The sequence below is a fragment of the Heptranchias perlo genome, chromosome 31, assembly GCF_035084215.1.
Source record: "Heptranchias perlo isolate sHepPer1 chromosome 31, sHepPer1.hap1, whole genome shotgun sequence".
Taxonomy (NCBI): Eukaryota; Metazoa; Chordata; class Chondrichthyes; order Hexanchiformes; family Hexanchidae; genus Heptranchias; species Heptranchias perlo.
In genome coordinates, this window is record NC_090355.1 from 30,779,612 (window position 1) to 30,799,245 (window position 19,634).

At 38.1% G+C, this 19,634-nt stretch overlaps 1 protein-coding gene across 2 annotated transcripts in view; it reads right to left on the reverse strand.

The window, feature by feature from the left end:
• Nucleotides 1-19,634, reverse strand: part of camsap1b (calmodulin regulated spectrin-associated protein 1b) — a 103,449-nt gene that overhangs the window by 37,973 nt on the left and 45,842 nt on the right. The window contains exons 3-8 of one of the 2 annotated variants that reach the window (XM_067969877.1): nt 17,228-17,389; nt 13,864-13,944; nt 2,589-2,730; nt 1,631-1,770; nt 808-904; nt 321-465 (exon numbers count right to left, since the gene is read on the reverse strand). In XM_067969877.1, the coding sequence (XP_067825978.1) occupies nt 321-465; nt 808-904; nt 1,631-1,770; nt 2,589-2,730; nt 13,864-13,944; nt 17,228-17,389 (767 nt within the window). Of the gene's footprint in view, nt 1-293; nt 466-807; nt 905-1,630; nt 1,771-2,588; nt 2,731-13,863; nt 13,945-17,227; nt 17,390-19,634 lie in introns of both variants that reach the window. The other variant, XM_067969876.1, reaches the window with a different exon arrangement.

A 19,634-nucleotide genomic window follows, 5' to 3' on the forward strand; every position in this document is an offset into this window, starting at 1 on the left:
GTTATATTTAGCACAATATATGAAGTCAGGTTTGATGAAAGATGGAAACATGATTCAGATCTTTAATTCTTCCATGCATTCTAGTTATTATAACTACTGACAAGTTTATTATTTAAATGCTACATATCATAAAATTGTAAACACACAAGTCCAGATATGATTAGCAGCACACAACAAAAGTAGACTGGACAGAATCAGCCACCGTAGGTATAATTTTAGATAACACTGTACCCATGTGGGAAATCAAAGATGCTGCAGGACATGCCAAGATGGAGGGACAGAGACAGACTTACACAAACTCTTCAGGATGCAGGCAATACCTGGTTCCAATCTCTGGGCTACTCTGTGGAACAGGTGTTGGCATATCACCTGGACCATTTGCTGGACTGACCATAAAGCTGCGCTTTGTCGCATTGGAAATCGGAAGAGGTGGGCGAGAGCTCTTCTGTTGTAGGAGTGTTTTAGCTGAATTGAGAATACAGATATATTAGTGTACTTGGAAATTTTTCTCCTTTGTAATTAGGTTGAAGTCCAAAAGTCTGTGATCAATTTAAAAGACTCTCATTATGAAATTATGTAGTCTGCCTAGACATTTAAGCTTCAAATTTTTACACTTTCTCCACCCAGAACAAACAGCTATAATAAGCCTCTGGCTTGGTCAAAGACTAAGCACACAAATTGGAAAGGTGATCCCAAGAAAATATCAGTCTAAACTGTCATACCGCAACGAATTATGGATAATTTAAGTTCTGTAAAACAAGGAGGAGAAACCTGAACGCAGAAAGGTTGATCTCTTTAAAAACTTACCGTCTTTGATTTCTTGAAATTCCCTTGGCTGCACAAAGTCAGGTTTCACAACTTCAAACCACCAGAATAATTCAGCAATGAACACCATAACATTAGGCTAAAAGATAGGAAAGCCGTGTTATACACACACATGTATTTGTTTCATTGTATTCCGCAAAGGTTGCAATAGAATTGCTGACTATGGGGAAAAATAACTTTACATCACCAAGGCTACAAGAGCAGGGCAGAGGCACGGTACTTTATCACTCCTGACCCCTCATGAATAGGAGCAACTACAATGCAAGAAGCTGCACAACATTCAGGACACAGCAACCACTTGATCGGCAGCCTTCCACTGGACTCAGTATCCACTCCCTCTACCAATGATGCATTGCAGCAACCCAAGCCTATGTCAACAGCACCTCTGAACACTCTGATCTCTACCACTGAGAAGGACAAGAGCGGCAGCATCATGGGAACACTATCACCTCCAAGTTCCACTTCAAGTCACACACCATCCTGACTTGATCATATACTGCCGTTATTCCTTTATTGGCATTGGGGCAAAAATACCATACACCATTGTGGGAGCACGATCACCACAAAAACTAGAGTGGTTCAAAGAGAAGGCCCATCACCTGCGCAGGGCAACTAGGGATATACAATAAAAATGCAGCTTTGCCAATGTCACCCAAATTCAGAGAACAAATGAAAAAGTACATAGATTTTCCTGGGGAGGGGAAGGAGTGCCTCCTGCTGAAAGTAACATCTCAGCACACACAGATACAGTCATGCTACTTGAATTTAATGTCTTATTAAATGGGGATCGTTAACGGAACCTTACCTTCAGCACTAAGGGACCATACAGCATATCTTCTAGCGTGAGATAGAAACTTTTGTTCAGATAATGGTGCGAAAAATCTATCAGCAGCTGAATATTGTACAAGCTGTCTGCAATTGAAGTCACTTCCTTCAAACAAATTTCTATGAAGAAAAACAAATGACAAAAAGAAACCCATTTAAACCAGTCAACCTAATGTTAAAATAATTCTGTCTTTAAGAAACAACAGGTGAATTTCTGTACACAATATTTCTTTTAGATTGCACTGTTAGCAATAGAGTCATCAATACTCTAATTCCACCAACTAAAAATCTTTTCAGAAGATTATTAAAGGGCAATAGACCCTGAAAATAAATGAAATGATGCTGTCTTCTAAGACATTGTTTTTCAAACTAGTTACTCTGCATCCTACAAGGTACATGTACATCCTACAGTTTCATGCTTAACTGCTTGTGTATTCCATCTGAACAGTTCCTTAAGCTTAAACACCTTAAAATTTGTAACAGTTTCTTTTTACCAATTTCAACCTCTTTGCTACATCACTATGTTTGGCTCTCAGCTACATTATTAAGACCAACCAAAATTAGCATATTTTTATATTTTAAGAAAAAATTAAGTGTAAAATAAAACACACTGTATAAACAGAACACTGGAACTGGTGGTTTATACAAAATAAATCATGAGACACAACTAGTGCGAGTTCTAATATCAACATCACTCAATCTGCATAAAACACCAGTCCTCAACATGTATCCTATTATATATAAGGATAAATACATAAAGAAGGCATTATATGACCAAACACGTGAGAATACTGAAATGGTTTCAGCATGTGGTTTAAGCTTTTTATACACGAGACATTTAATTAAATATATTTAGATGGAGTTGAATGGTACGATTTCTGTCGAACAACAGAAAAAGGTATAAACTAAGTATAAGGCATAATTTTAAACACAAATACCTTCCAATTTCATGAGCTCTGGGCAGTAGTAGTGAATAACTGCCAGAAGTGAACAGCCATCACAGACATCCCTCATTAAATCCTCCATTAAAGGGAAAAATGGCAACTGCTTGTTCAAGGGGTGATCTCGTCGATAACGGACCTAACACAAAAATGAAGATTAGTTTTTTAAAAAGCCATTGCAGAAGTCATTATATATTAATATTGTAACTTAGATGGCATCATATTCTATCCCCTCCCCAAGAAATGTCTTTATTGCAAAGACCAGCTGATATTATCTGTTCAGAATTTCCTTTCACCAGTCCCAAGCTTTTGCTGGACTCAATCCAATGACCCAGGGCTAATGAGTGTCTCCCCACTAGGTTGTTTAATTAACATGTTACTCAGGGTGTGCATGAGGTTATGTGGGTGAATATATTCAGAAGGATTTGCAATAAAGGAAATCAAGTATAAAAATGTTTCTAAGCCGGTGTCTCCTAAAAATTGAGTCGACAGACTAACTTTCATACAAACCAACTTGGGTCTGGTTTTGTGTAATGGACATTCCAGAAAACCAACAGTTAACCAGCACAGCAGTGTATTTCTGTAATAGGCAAAATGGAATGAGGAAAGCAGAAAGTTGAAAAGGTTAACTTCAATACAATGAATTGTTCCACAGGGAAATATTCAAGCAGTGGTTTATCCAGGAACAAGATATACAAGAAATTTAAAAGGAAATTCCAATAAAGTAATCCCAAAAACATATTACTTTAAAACCCTCAAAGAAAAAAAACCTAATAACTGTTTTAAATACAAGCTATAAGCAGGTATTATTCATCCCAACCATGCTGGCTGATGCTATTTTGTTAATGATTGCATCAGCAAGGGCTAAACTGAGCTAGGTCAAATGAGAACCTGTTCCCCACAAAATACATCAGGCCAGTTAATTTACATCAAAGTTGCCAATATATATTTTTGAATTAGAAGTACGCACCCATAATTTTTTTTTGGGAAGTGGGGGGTGCGGTAAGAGAGGAGAAGAAGAGCTGTCAGATCAAGCCCTTTTGTGCAAGTTAAATTCCGTATTTGTTATTTGCTGACCTGGTGCAATCGAATTTCCGAAGTACATGTTAAACATTCTACACTCTCAGTGCTTCCCTTTTTTAAAAAAAAAATTGAAGAACTCAGCCCTTCAAATACTTAAGGAGGAATATAGGCGAAGTGTCTAGGTGTGCCTAATACACCAATGTACAGCCTGGAAGCTAGCATAGTTCAGTTGCCTCAGTGTCAGAAAGACATGGGTTCAAGTCTCACTCCAAGACTTGAGCACGTAATCTCGGCTGACACTTCAGTGCAGTACTAAGGAAGTGAGACATTGCTGGAGATATCATCTTTTAGATGAGACATTAAACTGAGGCCCATCTGCCTGTTCAGGAGAACGCAAAAAAGTTCTCTTGACACTACTCCGAGAAGGGCAAGGAGTTCACTCAGCATCCTGGCTAATATTCTTCCCTCAGCCAGTTAAACCCCACTCCCCCAAAAAAACTATCACCTCATTTACTGTTTGTAGGATCTATCGGAGCACAAATTGGCTACTGTATTTGACTACTTAACCATGACTGCACTTTAAAAGTAACTAATTGAATGTGAAGCACTTATCCAGAATCAGAGTTATGTCCTATCATGTTAATTACACTGACCACTTAGAAAGGGCAGTGATGTTAATCTTTCTTTGATGCAACAAGTGCATAAGAGCACAGAAATGGTGTGCTGTGACAGCAGGAACACAGTAGTTCCCTCTCCTCTACAACTCCAATTACAAGATTCCAAAAGTTCAGAGCACAAAGGAGAGCTGATCATTCAAATATCAGCCACATTAAAAAGATCACATTTACTCAAAAAAAATCTGAATAGCACAGTGCAGTAATATTTGTTCAAACCAAAATAAGTGAGAAATGATTAAAACTGCATCAAATTCTAAACTCCATTAAAGAGTGAGTTTCATCATCATTTACTCTTTAAAGCAAAAGAAATTGATGTTATGATCATTTTTCACATTTTTCTTGAAGTTTTTATTTAAGCAGCAAATGTCAATAACATTAGCCTGGAGGAGCTCCTGACAAGTGTGAGGACTTTAAGTATCAGTAAGATATCATTAACCTAGCAAGATTCACTGATGTGTTATTTGAAGTGCGTATATTAATTCATCTCTCCTGGCTTGATGGAGCTACGGAGCTTGACAGTGTCAATCTAATTTGCACCCAAATTTCAAAGAAAAATACTCAAGGGATAATAAACCCAAAAGGCTCTTAAGGTTAATTCTTTGCAGCTACCTTTAAAAGACATATCATTTCATGACTAAACTTGAGCTTTAGCCTAGAGTTCCAAATAATGCTATTTGAGTCTGTAATTAACCACTAAACGAATCATATGTGATTTAACAGTGAAATCTGTTGTTGGTGCGACTGTTGGCTTGTTGGAATGCTGCCGTGTACATAACCAAACTGCAAGAATGGATGCTAGGCAACTGGATTTGTCAAAACTCAGTAAATTGACTCAGCAGATCATCTTTTTTTTAATTACACATATGGATAATTTTAGTAAAAGTTATACAACTGCTTCTGAAAACAAGTTTAATAAGTGCTCATGAAACCAAATCCTTATAAATGCATGACCAGCTGCACAAGACTTTCTATAGATACATAAATTAACTGATCTGCTATATGTATCTATTTTAATGCGTATTTTGCAACCTAAGTTAAATGACAAAGGTACATTATAAAGTGTAAAATAAGATTATAAATGCTTGCACCAACATGGCTTGCTGCTCTGTGAAGGCAATGAAGCGACAGTGGGATATCAATGAAACATCAAATTATTTTTTTTAAACCCACTGTGATAAATCTGAGCTTCAATAACTGATACTAGAGCAACAGAACTAGTTCAACAAATTCTGAATAAAAGTTTCCATGGCGCAAAGGAGACAACACTTCAAAAATGACAGGATTATTCCAATTCCACAGTAATTTTTCAGAAAGTGTGTAAATCATGCATTAATTTTTACTAATATAAAAATCTTGGTTGTGCGAGCTGGTTATACATTTGCCAATACTTTACAGTAGTTACTGCAGAAGCTGCAAAAATTCAGGATTTTAAAGCCAGAGGTTTCATTTAAAAATATGTACAATGAATTTTATGAAGCGATGAAGAAGCATACTGTACCACCCGAGCATATTCTTCTGGTTCCAACATGCAGTGGGCTATGGCATGCAGCAGATCACACTAGCACAAACAGAAGACAGGAAAGATGGTGAAAGATACAAAGACATGCAGAAAACAGTAAGCTTGCTTAAAGGGAATGTCAAAAATCTTCATGCTCACCCAAAGTGTTATAAATGGATGGGTTGGGTGCAGTTTTGAAATGGCGAGTAGGGAGGCGGGCAGGGGGGTGGGAAAGAGAGGTTGAAGAGATTTTTATACTGATCCCAAGGTTTGGAGAATAACTGATCACCGTTAGTAAGTCCACTATATTCATCAGATATACTTTCTATTTTTAAAACAATCAGATCAGCTTGAAAAATAATATTGTGCAGTAAGTTATTCAGGAGCCTGTGAACAAAGGCCTCAGCAGACTGCTGGTATAATCTTATTTTATTTTATTTTACACACTAACTGCACTTTTGTTTGGAGTAATTATGAGGATTTTTGACAGTCCCTAGGAGTTTCCTGCTGAAACAAAGATTTCATGTCCACAACAAAGATGATGAAAAAGACACTGCCGAGTAAGAGAATTTAAGCACATGCACATGAAACGACCCGATACCTAGCAATAGGATTCAGTGCCCATAGTCTAAAAACACAAACGGCAAAGGATCTACTGAATATTCCAGTAGATTTACAATGCCCTCATTTGTAAATTCAATGTTCTCAGCTATCAGTTTGAAACTGTATATCATTAATTTTACACACTGCAACCAAAACATAAAACATGATATGCTTGCCCCTAGTGTTAAAAAAAACACTTTCTCAAGCAATAATTTCTGAAAGCCCAGTGGTGTTCTCTGGTGTCCTAATATTTTCAGCAATAAACAACAAATCACCTTCCAATCAATGAAGCCAGTCTGAACAATGTAACGTGAAGCCCACACTGTGTAAGTGACAACTACTGATAGCAAAGTACATTGTGTTTGTAATACAAAACAATTGCTTCTAATGGGTTAAAATCTCCAACTGCACTTTACTTCTTTGAAATGAGATGAGATTATATATAGTTTCAATTCAGAGGTTCTTACATTCAGCTTTGGATTTTTTTTGTAATAGCAGGTACTCTTTCCTTAACAATTCAATGGTGTGTCCAGGTTAAAAAAAACAAATCAGATGCTTGTACAAAACTCACAAGCTTTAAGTTCCTAAAATGGCTACTCCAGAAGCAAATTTAATTAGATAGATGGCTCTCAAAGAGATATTAGAAAATGTTTTGTTCTTTATTGCTGCTGTTATGTTACAATTAGTGGAATGGAGTATGACTGAAGTAGAAGTACATTAGTGGCTCACTTACAGGCACCAGTTTCCAATACCACTTTGAAGGAGACTGCCCAAAAAGCAGGGAAAGGAGTTAGAAATCAAACACCAAAAGGGCAAGGAGCAAAGCTTGTTAGAGCATTACATAGACCAGATATAAACAAGTATAAAACACTCCATTCTAGACAGTCTAATTAGGGCACAACATTAAATTCAGTTTTTAATAGAATTATGCTCTTTTTATATTTAAAAAATGAATTGGTTGACAACCATCATATTCAACAAACTTCACTTAATTGTGCTATTTCGTTGCTCTGGTACTTCTAAGTTTTAAGAGAGCACATTTTTAGTTGGAGGAGAAGGAAAAGGCAATGTTCTGAAGATCCAGTATGACCTCATGTACCACATAATGCGTATGTAGTGCCTTTAATTGTTTTAAATACAGACTTAATATAAAAGCTTAGTGACCAAATTAGAGCAGAAGTCTCAAATAAAATCAAAAGCAATGTGGAAAATGGCAAGAACAGCATTTGAGACGAATGCTGAACTAAAACCCATCCAACACCGAAGTATTAAAGACTGCCATGTGAAATTGTGACCAGCATTGTTTGCCAGACCTGGCGCCTCTCTTTTGGTTGGGGTTATCACTTAATTGTGCAAATTCATTAATTCCTTGTGCAATCCATTTTTGATTTAAACAATATTCGAAGGCTTGACCTTGTGCAGATGCAACGAATAGGTCTTCCATCAGTGACAGCAGGATTACATATTCATCCATCTTTGTGTGTAAAGTGCACATGATGTGGAGATGCCAGTGATGGACAAATGTAAGGAATCTTACAACACCAGGTTATAGTCCAACAATTTTATTTTAAAATCACAAGCTTTCGGAGATTATCACCTTCGTCAGGTGAGTGAGTGAATGAGAGGTTCTCAAATCGCATATCTTATATTAGGCTGGGACACGATCACACCAATCAAAGGTGTCGTTGGTGTTCAGACAGGTTAGCCACGGAAAACAGTACATCCCACTATACTGAATACACAATGGGTCAGATTACAAAGCCAGAGAGAGAAAGAGACCCGGCAGAGAGAGAGAGAGAGAGAGAGAGAGAGAGAGAGAGAGAGAGAGAGAGAGGGGGGGAGAGAGAGAGAAAGTCCAGTCGTATTAAAAACAGATAAAGTTTTTTTCCCCTGCTGGTGGGGTTGCGCGACACGTAACCCCACCAGCAGGGAAAAAAAAGTTATCTGTTTTTAATACGACTGGACACTCTCTCTCTCTCTCTCTCTGCCTTTCGGGTCTCTTTCTCTCTCTGGCTTTGTAATCTGACCCATTGTGTATTCAGTATAGTAGGATGTACTGTTTTCCGTGGCTAACCTGTCTGAACACCAACGACACTTTTGATTGGTGTGATCGTGTCCCAGCCTAATATAAGATATGCAATTTGAGAACCTTTCACTCACTCACCTGACGAAGGAGATAATCTCCGAAAGCTTGTGATTTTCAAATAAAACTGTTGGACTATAACTTGGTGTTGTAAGATTCCTTACATTTGTAAAGTGCACATACTACTATGTTTAGAAATATACCAAAGTAGCAAAGGGTGTCAGAGCCCCACAAAGTGGAAGGACGCAGGCTCATTTCCTCCATCCTCCACACAATAAGCTCCTCATCTCTATTGTGCCGTTGCGAAGCGGTACTGAGCCATCCCACATGAAGGGGGGAGGGGAGATGGAGAAGAATAAAGTCAGAGGGAGAGCTGCACCCAGTCACTAAGAAATCTCTCACCAGCAAAGTTCGCAGCAGCATTTGGCATTTTAGGATATTTCCCTCCCTTTTCAATTTTACAAACTGGTCAATTCTTTAAGACATATTCACAATCTTCTCAACTGCAGTGCTGCTTCGAAAGTATATCCACCAGAAAGTGGCGAAGCAGTCAATTCAGTTTGAAAATGCAAATTTTCTTCTGATTTAGGAACATCACTGTTTCCACAAGGTCGCAGGTTTAGTGCAAAGTACTATCCCATAATATAACAGAAAAGGCCTCTTTAGGAGAGACTAAAAATCATTAGAAAATACAAATTTCTGGAAAAAGTGAATATGAATGGGAAGGTAAAGTGATTTTTTTTTTCAAAAAAAAGTTAAGATGCACTAAATGCTGCTCAGTTTGCTGATCTCACCCAGAACAGGTGGTGATGCTACAAACTGACCTCCTCGTACCTGGGCTGCTGGGGGAGGTGGAGTCATCAGTCATCCAGGACAACCATTCCAGTTTGGAACAGGTAAAATAAATGACATGGTGTAACAAGAAACAGAAAACAGGCTATGACATTTCAAGACTGACACATGAATCATCATAACCTGCATTTTCCCTTTACCAATGCCGATTGACCAGCTGTGTATTTCCAGCATTTTGTTTTTCTTTCCAATTTCCAGCTCTTTTTTGTTTTACTATGTATATTCCAAAGCCTTGCCAGCCTGGAGCAATACAGCATATTGCTGACCATGAACTTGTTCCTCAAATTAAGTTACAATTCCACTTAGATTATAAGTAAATGTGGTAAGACATATTTTCATCAGGTGATCAAAGATGGGTTAGAACACATACAAGGTAGCCAGCTTACCTGTATACATTCTAATATGGACATGTGGGTAGTCTATCCCACATTGTGACCATACAAATCTTGCATTAGGTGTGCAAAAGGCACTGAGAATGAATGATTACTGGAAATGAAAGCCTACTAACTACACTATAAATGTATCATCCCAAGTCCTTTGAGGAGAGTCTTCAACACAAGGATTTGAGTTTATCCCTGCAGGTGACTTAATTCAGGTGCCGGACAAGAGCTCCCACATGTGATTCAGTGCCAATGCAAGTAGCATCACAACAGTAACTCCCAGTTATTTTTATGATGCTGAGAAGAGAAGTCAATGAGAAAATAAGTTACCTCAATAAAGGAAGGTGGAAGGGCCTTGAAGATTGGACAAGAATACAAAGACTATTTCTTTCACCTCCCGTTAGCTCTTCAAGGCGCATATTGCACAATTTGGTAGGTTTACAAAGCCACACTATTAGATAATGGGTCTCCACATCTCCACATCTTAAAACAAAACACAACATTGGAAGGACCCAAATATAATACTTAGAGATAAATCAAATAGTTATGGTGGCCAGCATCATCATCTACTTGTTGCAAATAAATGTCTCAGCTGCAGGGTTTACAGATGTTACAGACAACCACAAGGTTGCATGATGGAGTTTTTCAGAAGCATTAATGTTGCATACAATAACTGGTGTGGAGTGAGTGATACTGTTGACAAGGCCATTTCTGTTAGTTAGAGAATAGCCTACATTTAGGAACAACTTTAAAAAAATAAATTGCTGTTGGTATAAGATGCAAAGTCACACTATTTATAGAATATGCAGTAAGCCTGAAAAGGGAGGAATTTTATCACTGCTGAAAAACACAATGATTTGCATCCAGAAAATAGATGTTACAATCCAATAAAAACTTATGAAAGTGCAGAAAGAAATCTAGCAAGATCTCACAGATTTTTCATCAGGTAAGATCTTGGGCAGAAATCAGACATTATTTCTAAAACCCCTTAAGGACAGGTTAACGTTATTTCAGGTTTAAAACACTCAAGGATAAGATACTACAGTGGCCTTAATTTTAAGTATTTGTATGAAAAAGTAACTTTTTTTTATATAAAATAGAAGTGTTACGTACCACTCACTGACTTTCTTAATGGGAGGCCCATCACTGCATTTCTGAGGCTAGGCACAAAAATATAGCTATGCTTCCAGTGGCTCTGCTACTCATTGCTCGTCGTTAAGCAGAAGGGCTGCTGTGAATTGAGACCTGGTGAAGATCCATTAGATCGCAGAAATTCACTTTAACCACAGAGGGCTTTCCTTCTGACCAGGTTTGTTGTTTTAAGTTAAAAAGTACATATATTATTATTATACATAAGGTTCTATTTTCCCCATACAAATACTCAAGGATTGGGTAAGTTTGGGGCCTTATACTGGTACATTTTTTTGAACAATGAAGTCACAGAAAGCATCTAAAATAACAGGTTTCTGTGCAAGAAAAGTTTCCATTCTGGTATGAGAACACACTCCAATTTGCATCAGGTACTAAGTAACGGTCAGATGACAATTTAGGAAATTGATCAGGAACCTAATCTTCTGTTTAAGTTAATATATTAAAAGTCTTGTATATGACATGCACTTCCTGTCACAAACCTGACTTCCTGTGTCATGATTTTGAGTAATGCTTTTTGTTACAATAGAACACTGCCCACATAAACATTCATGATGGCAATTCCATATATAAAGTTGCCTGTCATGATGCAGTTTTGGGCCTTCTGCCACCAGGTGGCATCATAACACCTCCTGCTCCTGTCACCCAGCTGCCGAGACTGTACTAGCCACACCTCTAAACCTGACAATTTTGCTTCTGCGCTTTGGAAGTTGTTTGCAAGTTTCTCCATTTGTGTTTCAAATAATTCTAACATTTGTGTGCTCCCTTCCACTAAAACGTTGTGCTATACATGGCTCATTCATACAAGTATTGTTGCCACATATTACTAGATTTCTTCATTCCGCTGCCTCCAGCCCAGTTTATTCTTTCATTTTAATCTGCTCGCTTGCTCCACTGTCTTCCAACCCCACAGCCTACTCTAAAACTTGCTTCTGCGTTTGTTCCACTAATTTAAATTTTATTGGCTCCATTTCTGCCTCCAACCTGCCCTCCCCCTGCGGCCTTAGGTCCCAGTCACTCGGTTTCATTTTAGCCCGTCTGGTACCATGCTGGATCCCCAGCACCAGCCTGCCCTTTTTAATTTCACTGACATCCTTTCCCCTCCCCAGCACCTCCGTCCGGTCTTTTCCAATGTAATTTTACTGGCTCCTTTTCTTCACCTCAAGGCCTCAGGCCCTAGTCTGCACTCAAACTTCATAAATTTGCTTGCCTCTGTTTGTTCCCACTTTAATTGTACAAGCTCTCTCTCTTCATCTTGTAGTTTCTGGCTCCAGCCCCAGCCCATTCTCACGTATTATAAAACATTAAAAGATTAGGCAATAAAGAGGAAAAATTTCCCCCATCTCTTAAAAGAAATCCCCCAGCTATCTGCAGATATTCATTTTTGCCCCCATGATGAACCACCATTTTAGGGCTTAGCTGTCCTCGTAAGCTGTTACAAATAACATAAAATTGTAGATGCAACTAGACTCAAAGTGGTTCTGATTTTGGTTTGCAACATTGCTTTGGATGAGCACAGCAGACAATCTAGAGTCACCTTAGCCAGAAACAAAAAATCACTAGCAGTTGAGTATTATACCGTCTAACCACAACTCGGGACATCACGATATCACTGTATATAACATTGGGACTACGTACATGTATACGATCCACACTTTCAGATAACACTAAACCAAACAAGCCTTGATCAAATCATTTATAAATCTCATTAAACCCTAAGCCCCTGCAAATATTTTTAAACCTACTCTGACCAGTCTCTTCCTTTTATAATACATAATTTTTCTTTATATATACTGAACTTTTATAATGAGCACACTTCTCCATTTCTAAAGCTCTTTATTGAAGTTTCATTTCTCCTATGGTTTTTTCGTAACCGCATTCAAACCATTCCCCTCCTCGCAGGCTTCCAAGCTCTTGAATCCACCATGCAACGAGTCACATTCCTCTGCCACCCGGCCTATCTGCACTTTCTCTACTCCGCAGTGCCAAGTTCACAGTTTGCTTTGCCGATCACGGCCTCATACTCTCACCACCTGACTCCATGAAATTAGCACTCCACGCTCCAACGCCAACCAATCTTCCCAAAGCACACAAACACACCTCCCTTGTTGAACTCTACTTCATCTTCGAACTTCATATCCTCTCCAATTTCCCCCATTGCATCGCCACTCACTTTCCTTCATTCAGAACTTACTTTCATAAGCCTCCATTACAACATTTCAGCTTCATTGAGAACTAATTTTAAATGCTCCCATTGCAAGTTCTCATCATCGCTTAGTAAACAGGGGCAATACTATTGGAATATCATGTGCTTTTTGTACATTTGGAAGCATAATTCTACTGATCAGCTACAAGAGGCACAAAAAAGGAAGCACACTAAATGTTCAATTTGCAACAAGAGATCACTAGGCTCATAAGATCCAGGGGTCTAAATCCCAAAGGTGATCAGAGTGACTTTGTACGTTTAAATATCTGAACTAACAGACTCTTTTGAATCATGAACCTTTATAGATAAGAGGTGGACAACAGGATTTAATAGTACCTGTATTAAATAACCCCTAGCCCCATTGAAATTTTGGCACAGGAAGCACATGGATTGATCAGCGCAATGTTAAGTTAAAAGAACTGTCGAGTGCAAAATATATGAGGAGGAAATGAATGGTAACTACAAAAAAAACCTTAGTTATTTTTAAATCTGCCAATTGTGCAGGTTCGGGGATAAACCCAAGTGGCTGTGTGTTGAAGACTTTTGAAAAGAATTATATACTTTTAAAATCACATCTTGGGATCTTGCTTTTATTAAACACTAAATGATACATAAAGAGTGATACGTATCAATCACTCAGCAAGTTTCTGAAAGTTAATTGCTTGACTATCATATCCTTTAATAAATTACTATAAGTAAATTTGAAGAGGCATTTAAGAGACTAAACAAGCAGTAGTAAACTTAGAATCAAGAAATAACGACCTATGATTTAGAACAACTTAATAAATCCATTACACTTACCTTTTGGTGACTTGGACTCTCTACGATCTGCTGTTTAAGCTTAAGTTCTTTTTCTGTAATCTCTCTCATTTTCAAGTTCACCTGAAACGGCAAAAGACAGCAAAGATTTTTATCTTAAGTGGGAATGGGTAGAAGCGTCATGGAGGGATGAGGGAGGTGAGAAGGTAAGTCATGTGTTATATTTCTAATATACAAACCCAGCGTCTGATTGAGAAGAAATTAAAACTTAAAAAAAAACTCAGAAAAAGACAAACTGCTTTTTATTTTTTTTATTTCCCAGCATGAAGTTCCTCGTGATTTACAGTCACGAGGAACATCAGTGATTCCCAATCATAACTGAAAACTCTGCTTGTTTAGTAGTTGGCTATCAAGTTCGTCCACCAGGTATTGATCTAGATGGGATGGGTTCCACTAATTTAGATGCTCATGGGTAATATGAACAGCCTGAAAATGTCAATTAATTTTAAAAGCTTATGCCTCCTGCACTTAGTCATGTATTATTTATCGATTTTGTGAGCTGACAAAATTACTGTGCATAATCCTATCAACAGACACCTAGATCAATTAACTGACCAAATTAACTCTTACAATTCATAACTGTATTGCAATCAGAAAAACAACTATTTCAGATTTAATGAAGAACTCAAATGACTTTCAGCAAGAAGTATTTCATGTGTTGTGTCCTCTAATGCCATCCATACATTTTCATCGCTGTGATTTTATTTAGTCAGCTGACCAACAAACTGGCCATTTGCCAATTTGTATAGCTGGCTGAATGCTGAGTGGACCAGTGATCTCACGTTACTATTCACTGTTGCTATTGGATGCTGAACAAGGGGATAGGTAGTTGTTCTATGTTGCTAAGCAAATGTGGGAGTAACTACACCTTTACATAACACAACAACATAAGAATAATCAATATTAAGTGTATGGAAAAAATCTACGCTTTTGATAGTTCCTAATTTAGAAATTAAATGAAATTGAAAGTCAACTTTTTCTGCATAATTAACATTGGAAAAAAAAAATCATTTTTCACTGATCATCAGCAGTGTTCGTTTAAGGCAGCTTACTGACTGGGTTATGGGCAAACCGGTGGGGTAGCTAACTATTGCGTTATTTCAAACCTCAAGCAGATTGATGATCTGCAAACTTTAAGCGCTAACTCACCCTAATAAAATGGTTAAGATGACCGAGAACATCAGTTGATAGAAGTTGACTTTAGAAGTCCAGATCATTTTATAACCCAACTCGGGCAAATGAGGCAGTAATTGGAATAACAAAGGTGTGACAGAGAAGGACTAGCAACTGGGAAATCAAAAATAGGTCACAGCGGACCTGCTTCCAGTCCACTGCACTACTGTAGTCATCATAGTTCTTTTAAAATAGCCTAACATCAACTCATTCCAATCTCAAATCAGCAGCAGGTAAGAAAACTACTTCAGAGACATGAATATACTTCGATGACCACAGTTAACTATTTTAATTCAATAACAGCCACATCTGCCCAACTAGGGTTGCAAGATAATCTGGACTCCTAACTAGCACCTTTGAGTTTGAGAAACATCAGTTCTAGCATTACTGGTTACAACACACCATTTCTATTTGAAAACTTGTAAGTTTACTTCTCTGTTACCTATGATAAAAAAAGGGGAAAACTCATTTCTTACTCAGGATTTTTTTTATATAAGTGGGACCCAACATGACTGTCTCCATTGTGGAGTTTTCTCAAGTGTGGTCTGACCAGAGCACTGTGCAGTTTGATAATGACTTTTTCCGACTTGTATTCTATTGTTTTGGTAACTAGAGTTCAACATTCTCGTGCCTTTTCATTTCCAATATTTTTTGTTTTTATTTCAGATTGACAGCATGTGTTTTTGTTTTACATCTTTAGAAAAAAAAAAGAGAAAGAACAAGCTAACTTTATATAGCACCTTTCATGCCCTCAGGACGTCAAAGTAGTCAATGCAGTACTCTTGAAGTGTCGGCATTGTTGCAATGTAGGCAAATACAGCAGCCGATTGCGAAGTATGCAAGATAAATGAGCAGATAATGTTTTAGTCGATCAAAAACAGAAAATGGTGTAAATATTCAGCAGGTCAGGCAGCATCCATGGCGAACACCAATGAGTTGATGTTTGAGGCTGGAGGCTTCATTAGAACTGGACGATATTACACATACAGTGTGTAAACAGGAAAAGAACAAAGGAAAACACACACGAGAAAAATAGAATGACGTATAAAGTGCTTCTGTGGAAATCTGGAGATGGTTTAATGGCAGGAATGCTATGAGAATGAGATAATAGGAAGCATAATGAGAGAAATCAAACAAGTTAAAGACATTAAAGGGATACACAGAAGATGTGAAAAGCTTAGGAGGTGGAGAATAAGACAGATAGAAACGGAAGGACAAAAAACTGGCAACTGGCAATTATATTCCACTAAAAAATAAGAGCAAGCTAACCAAGAACTAGCAGTCAACCTTATTGAATTCTTTGAAGAAATAACAGAAAAAGAGTAGACAAGGACAATGCAATGGTTGTGGTATGCATGGCCTTCTAGAAAACATCTGATAAGGTGCCACATAAAAGACTAAAGACAAAGCAGAATGGATTGAAAGGTGGCTAAAATATAAAAAATGGAGGGTAAAATTAAGGGACGTTTCATGGACTGGCAAAAAGTGGGAAGTGGATCCATCCTGGGACCACTGTTGTTCACCATATACATAGATGATTTGGACTCAGACACTGGATGTATGGTGTCTACCTTTGCAGATGATACCAACTTCTGGGGTGTAGATAATAATGTGGAGGACTGCACCGCAAAATAGGACGACAAAGAGGTTTGCAAGGTGGGCGGACTGCGGAACACACACATACACATACCCCCCTCCCCCGCCTTTCCTGGTCTGATGAAGGATTCACATTTGAGACAATAACTCATCTGTTCTCTCCACAGATGCTGTCTAACCTGTTAAGTGTTTTTCAGCATTTTCTGCTTTTGTTTCTGATTTCCAGCATCTGCAGCTTTTTGTTTACCTGTTTTAGTGATGTTGTTTGTGGGATAATTATTGGCCAGGACACCAGAAGAACTCTTCTTCAAATAGTGCCATTGGATCTTTTATGTCCACCTCAGTTTAACGTCTCATCCGAAAGACAGCACCATCAACAATATGCACTCCCTCAGTACTGCAGTGAAGTGACAGCCTAGATTATGTGCTCAAGTCTCTGGAGCGGTACTTGAACTCACACCATTCTGAGTCAGAGACGAGAGTGCTGCCACTGAGTCAAGGTTTGAATCAAGGACTGAAAACAGAGGGAAAAAACACACAGTATCTACATAAAGAAGCCAAGTTTTTACACACTTACCTTATTTATCCAGAACACCATGGCATCTTCCAGATCATATGGTAATTCCTTTGAGGCACTAAATGTGGAAAAGCGTTTCACAGAGGCCACTACCTTTTCAATGCTGATCATCTCTACAGTGTAGGCCATCATCAGCGCATCAATCAAAGCCATGTGGGCACTCTGTAGAGGCAGAAACAGTAGATCAATAAATTACTTTTATAGAGCCACTAGGTTTTGTGCATCACTAATAACCCTGGGATCCTCTGCAGGCACAAATGGAATAGTTTGGATTTTTTCTTTAAATGCAAGATATCAAATTGCTCAAATTCAGCACAATCTGCTGGACAAGACAGGTTCCAATATCAGTGTCCCCAACTTTCCCCAATTGGACTCATGAACTTTGCCAAGTCACAATGTTCAAGTCAACAGCTATAATAAGCTCTAAATTCTTCACAACAATGGTTACAAACTGCAAAACAGAGCTTAAAATAAGCATTAATATAATTACAAAAAATGCAGGAAATATACAGTAGGTCCAACAGCATCTGTACACAAATGGCAGGCTAATGATTTAGGTATCTTAACTATTTTCACATTCTTTGTTCTTTTACTGCCTTTCTGAAGTGACCTTTCATATCATCTAACAGTTCCCTGCTTTTCTATTAAGCAGTTTGGAAATCACTCAACCATTAACTCGAGTGCAGTATCTGTTATTTCTTTTCACTTCTTTTCTATTAAGCAGTTTGGAAATCACTCAACCATTAACTCGAGTGCAGTATGTGTTATTTCTTTTCCCTTTTTACTTTTTCTCTCCCCAACCCTATTAAAATATTTGCTTATCTTGTACCATTATATTTGGGTTTGCATTGTACCCCTTTTTGGTTCGGCATCTAACATTTCACATGGATGGTACTATGAATTACACATCAAAGATACTATGCAATAAGTATTTGGTAGTTAAATCATTTTTAAAAGAACTCAGATTTAGTTTACAGCAATCTGAAAGTAATACCACAATAAAAGCTTTTCAGTAAGTGCAGTGAACTGAATGAGACTGTTGGTTGGGAAGAGAGTAAAGCAGTTACATGACTTCAATTACTACTGTCAAATTACAGGTATGTGCCAAATGCACTGCACTACCAAAACTCTGCACTAGCCTTTTCAACATTAACACACCCCAAGGAAATGCTAATGCTCAGCGGGACTGAAACATGTGAAAGGCTTGTTCTCACTGCAAGGGAAAGGATACTGGCATCAATATAAGCTTTTGATAATTGTGAAAGTGTTGTAGAGCATCAAATAAGGCCATTTAATGCAATGTCTGGACATAATCATTGAAGTTGAACAGAGGCCACTCTGTGCAAAATTCTCAGTTCTTTAAATCCTTATTTTCACAATTCATCTTGTCAGATTACAAAAGAAGGCTTTCCGCATCAGCCAAGTACCTTCAAACTAAAATAAATAAATATATACATAAAACATTCAGCTTTTTAAATTTCATTGCTATTATTTGCAAGAGCAGCACAAACATTCATGACTGATGCGACTGGCTTGGGGAAGGGAATAATTGAAAGCAGCAATAAATGACATACATAAAATTATAACGAAAATGGTGACACAAGCAGCAAACTGTAGGTGATTTTACATTATTGTAGTGCCATCACCTCCGACCATGCACATCTCACACAATCGGCAGCACTAGCAAATATAAACTTATGGGCGTCCATGCTGTTGACAGCAGCGGGAAACTATTTCCTTCCCTGCTCTCCCGCTATATCACCGGTTAACCCAGCTCCCTCTAAACTGGCCAAGCTGGTTCAGCAAACAAGTATTCTTGCATCATGATGCAAAGTAACATCATAACATAAAATAGCATTGCGATGGAAGCACATTGATATGCTGAACTGGCAAAACATTAGTGCATTGACCTCGAACATGTACAGTGCTGAAAATCTGAATGTCTGTGCAAGGAGCACAGGCATATACAGAACAGCAGATTTTCATCTTCACAGCTATCATACAAAGGGCGTTGGCAACAGTTCACAGAGAACTCAAAAGTGACACGTTTAGGTCCCTGCCCTAAACCTGAAACAGGGTGGGCGCCAAGAGATACAAGGACACGCTCAAGTATGACTACAAACTATGTAATATCAGTGTCGACAGCTGAGAAAATCTCCAAACTCATTGTACAAGTGATACGGGGTAGTGTCAGCTGGTATGAGCATCAGTGTACGGATCTCGAAGGAAAAATGGCAACAGCAGAAATATGAGCAGCAACAGCCTGTGAACCACAGAAGATTACTTTAGTCTGTGAAACATGCAGGAGAGGTTGCTTCTGAAATTGGCTTTAATAGTCATCAGCACACATATTAAGACCAATTCTCTTTCCAAAAAGAGTACTCAACTTTGAGTAAAAAGGACTACC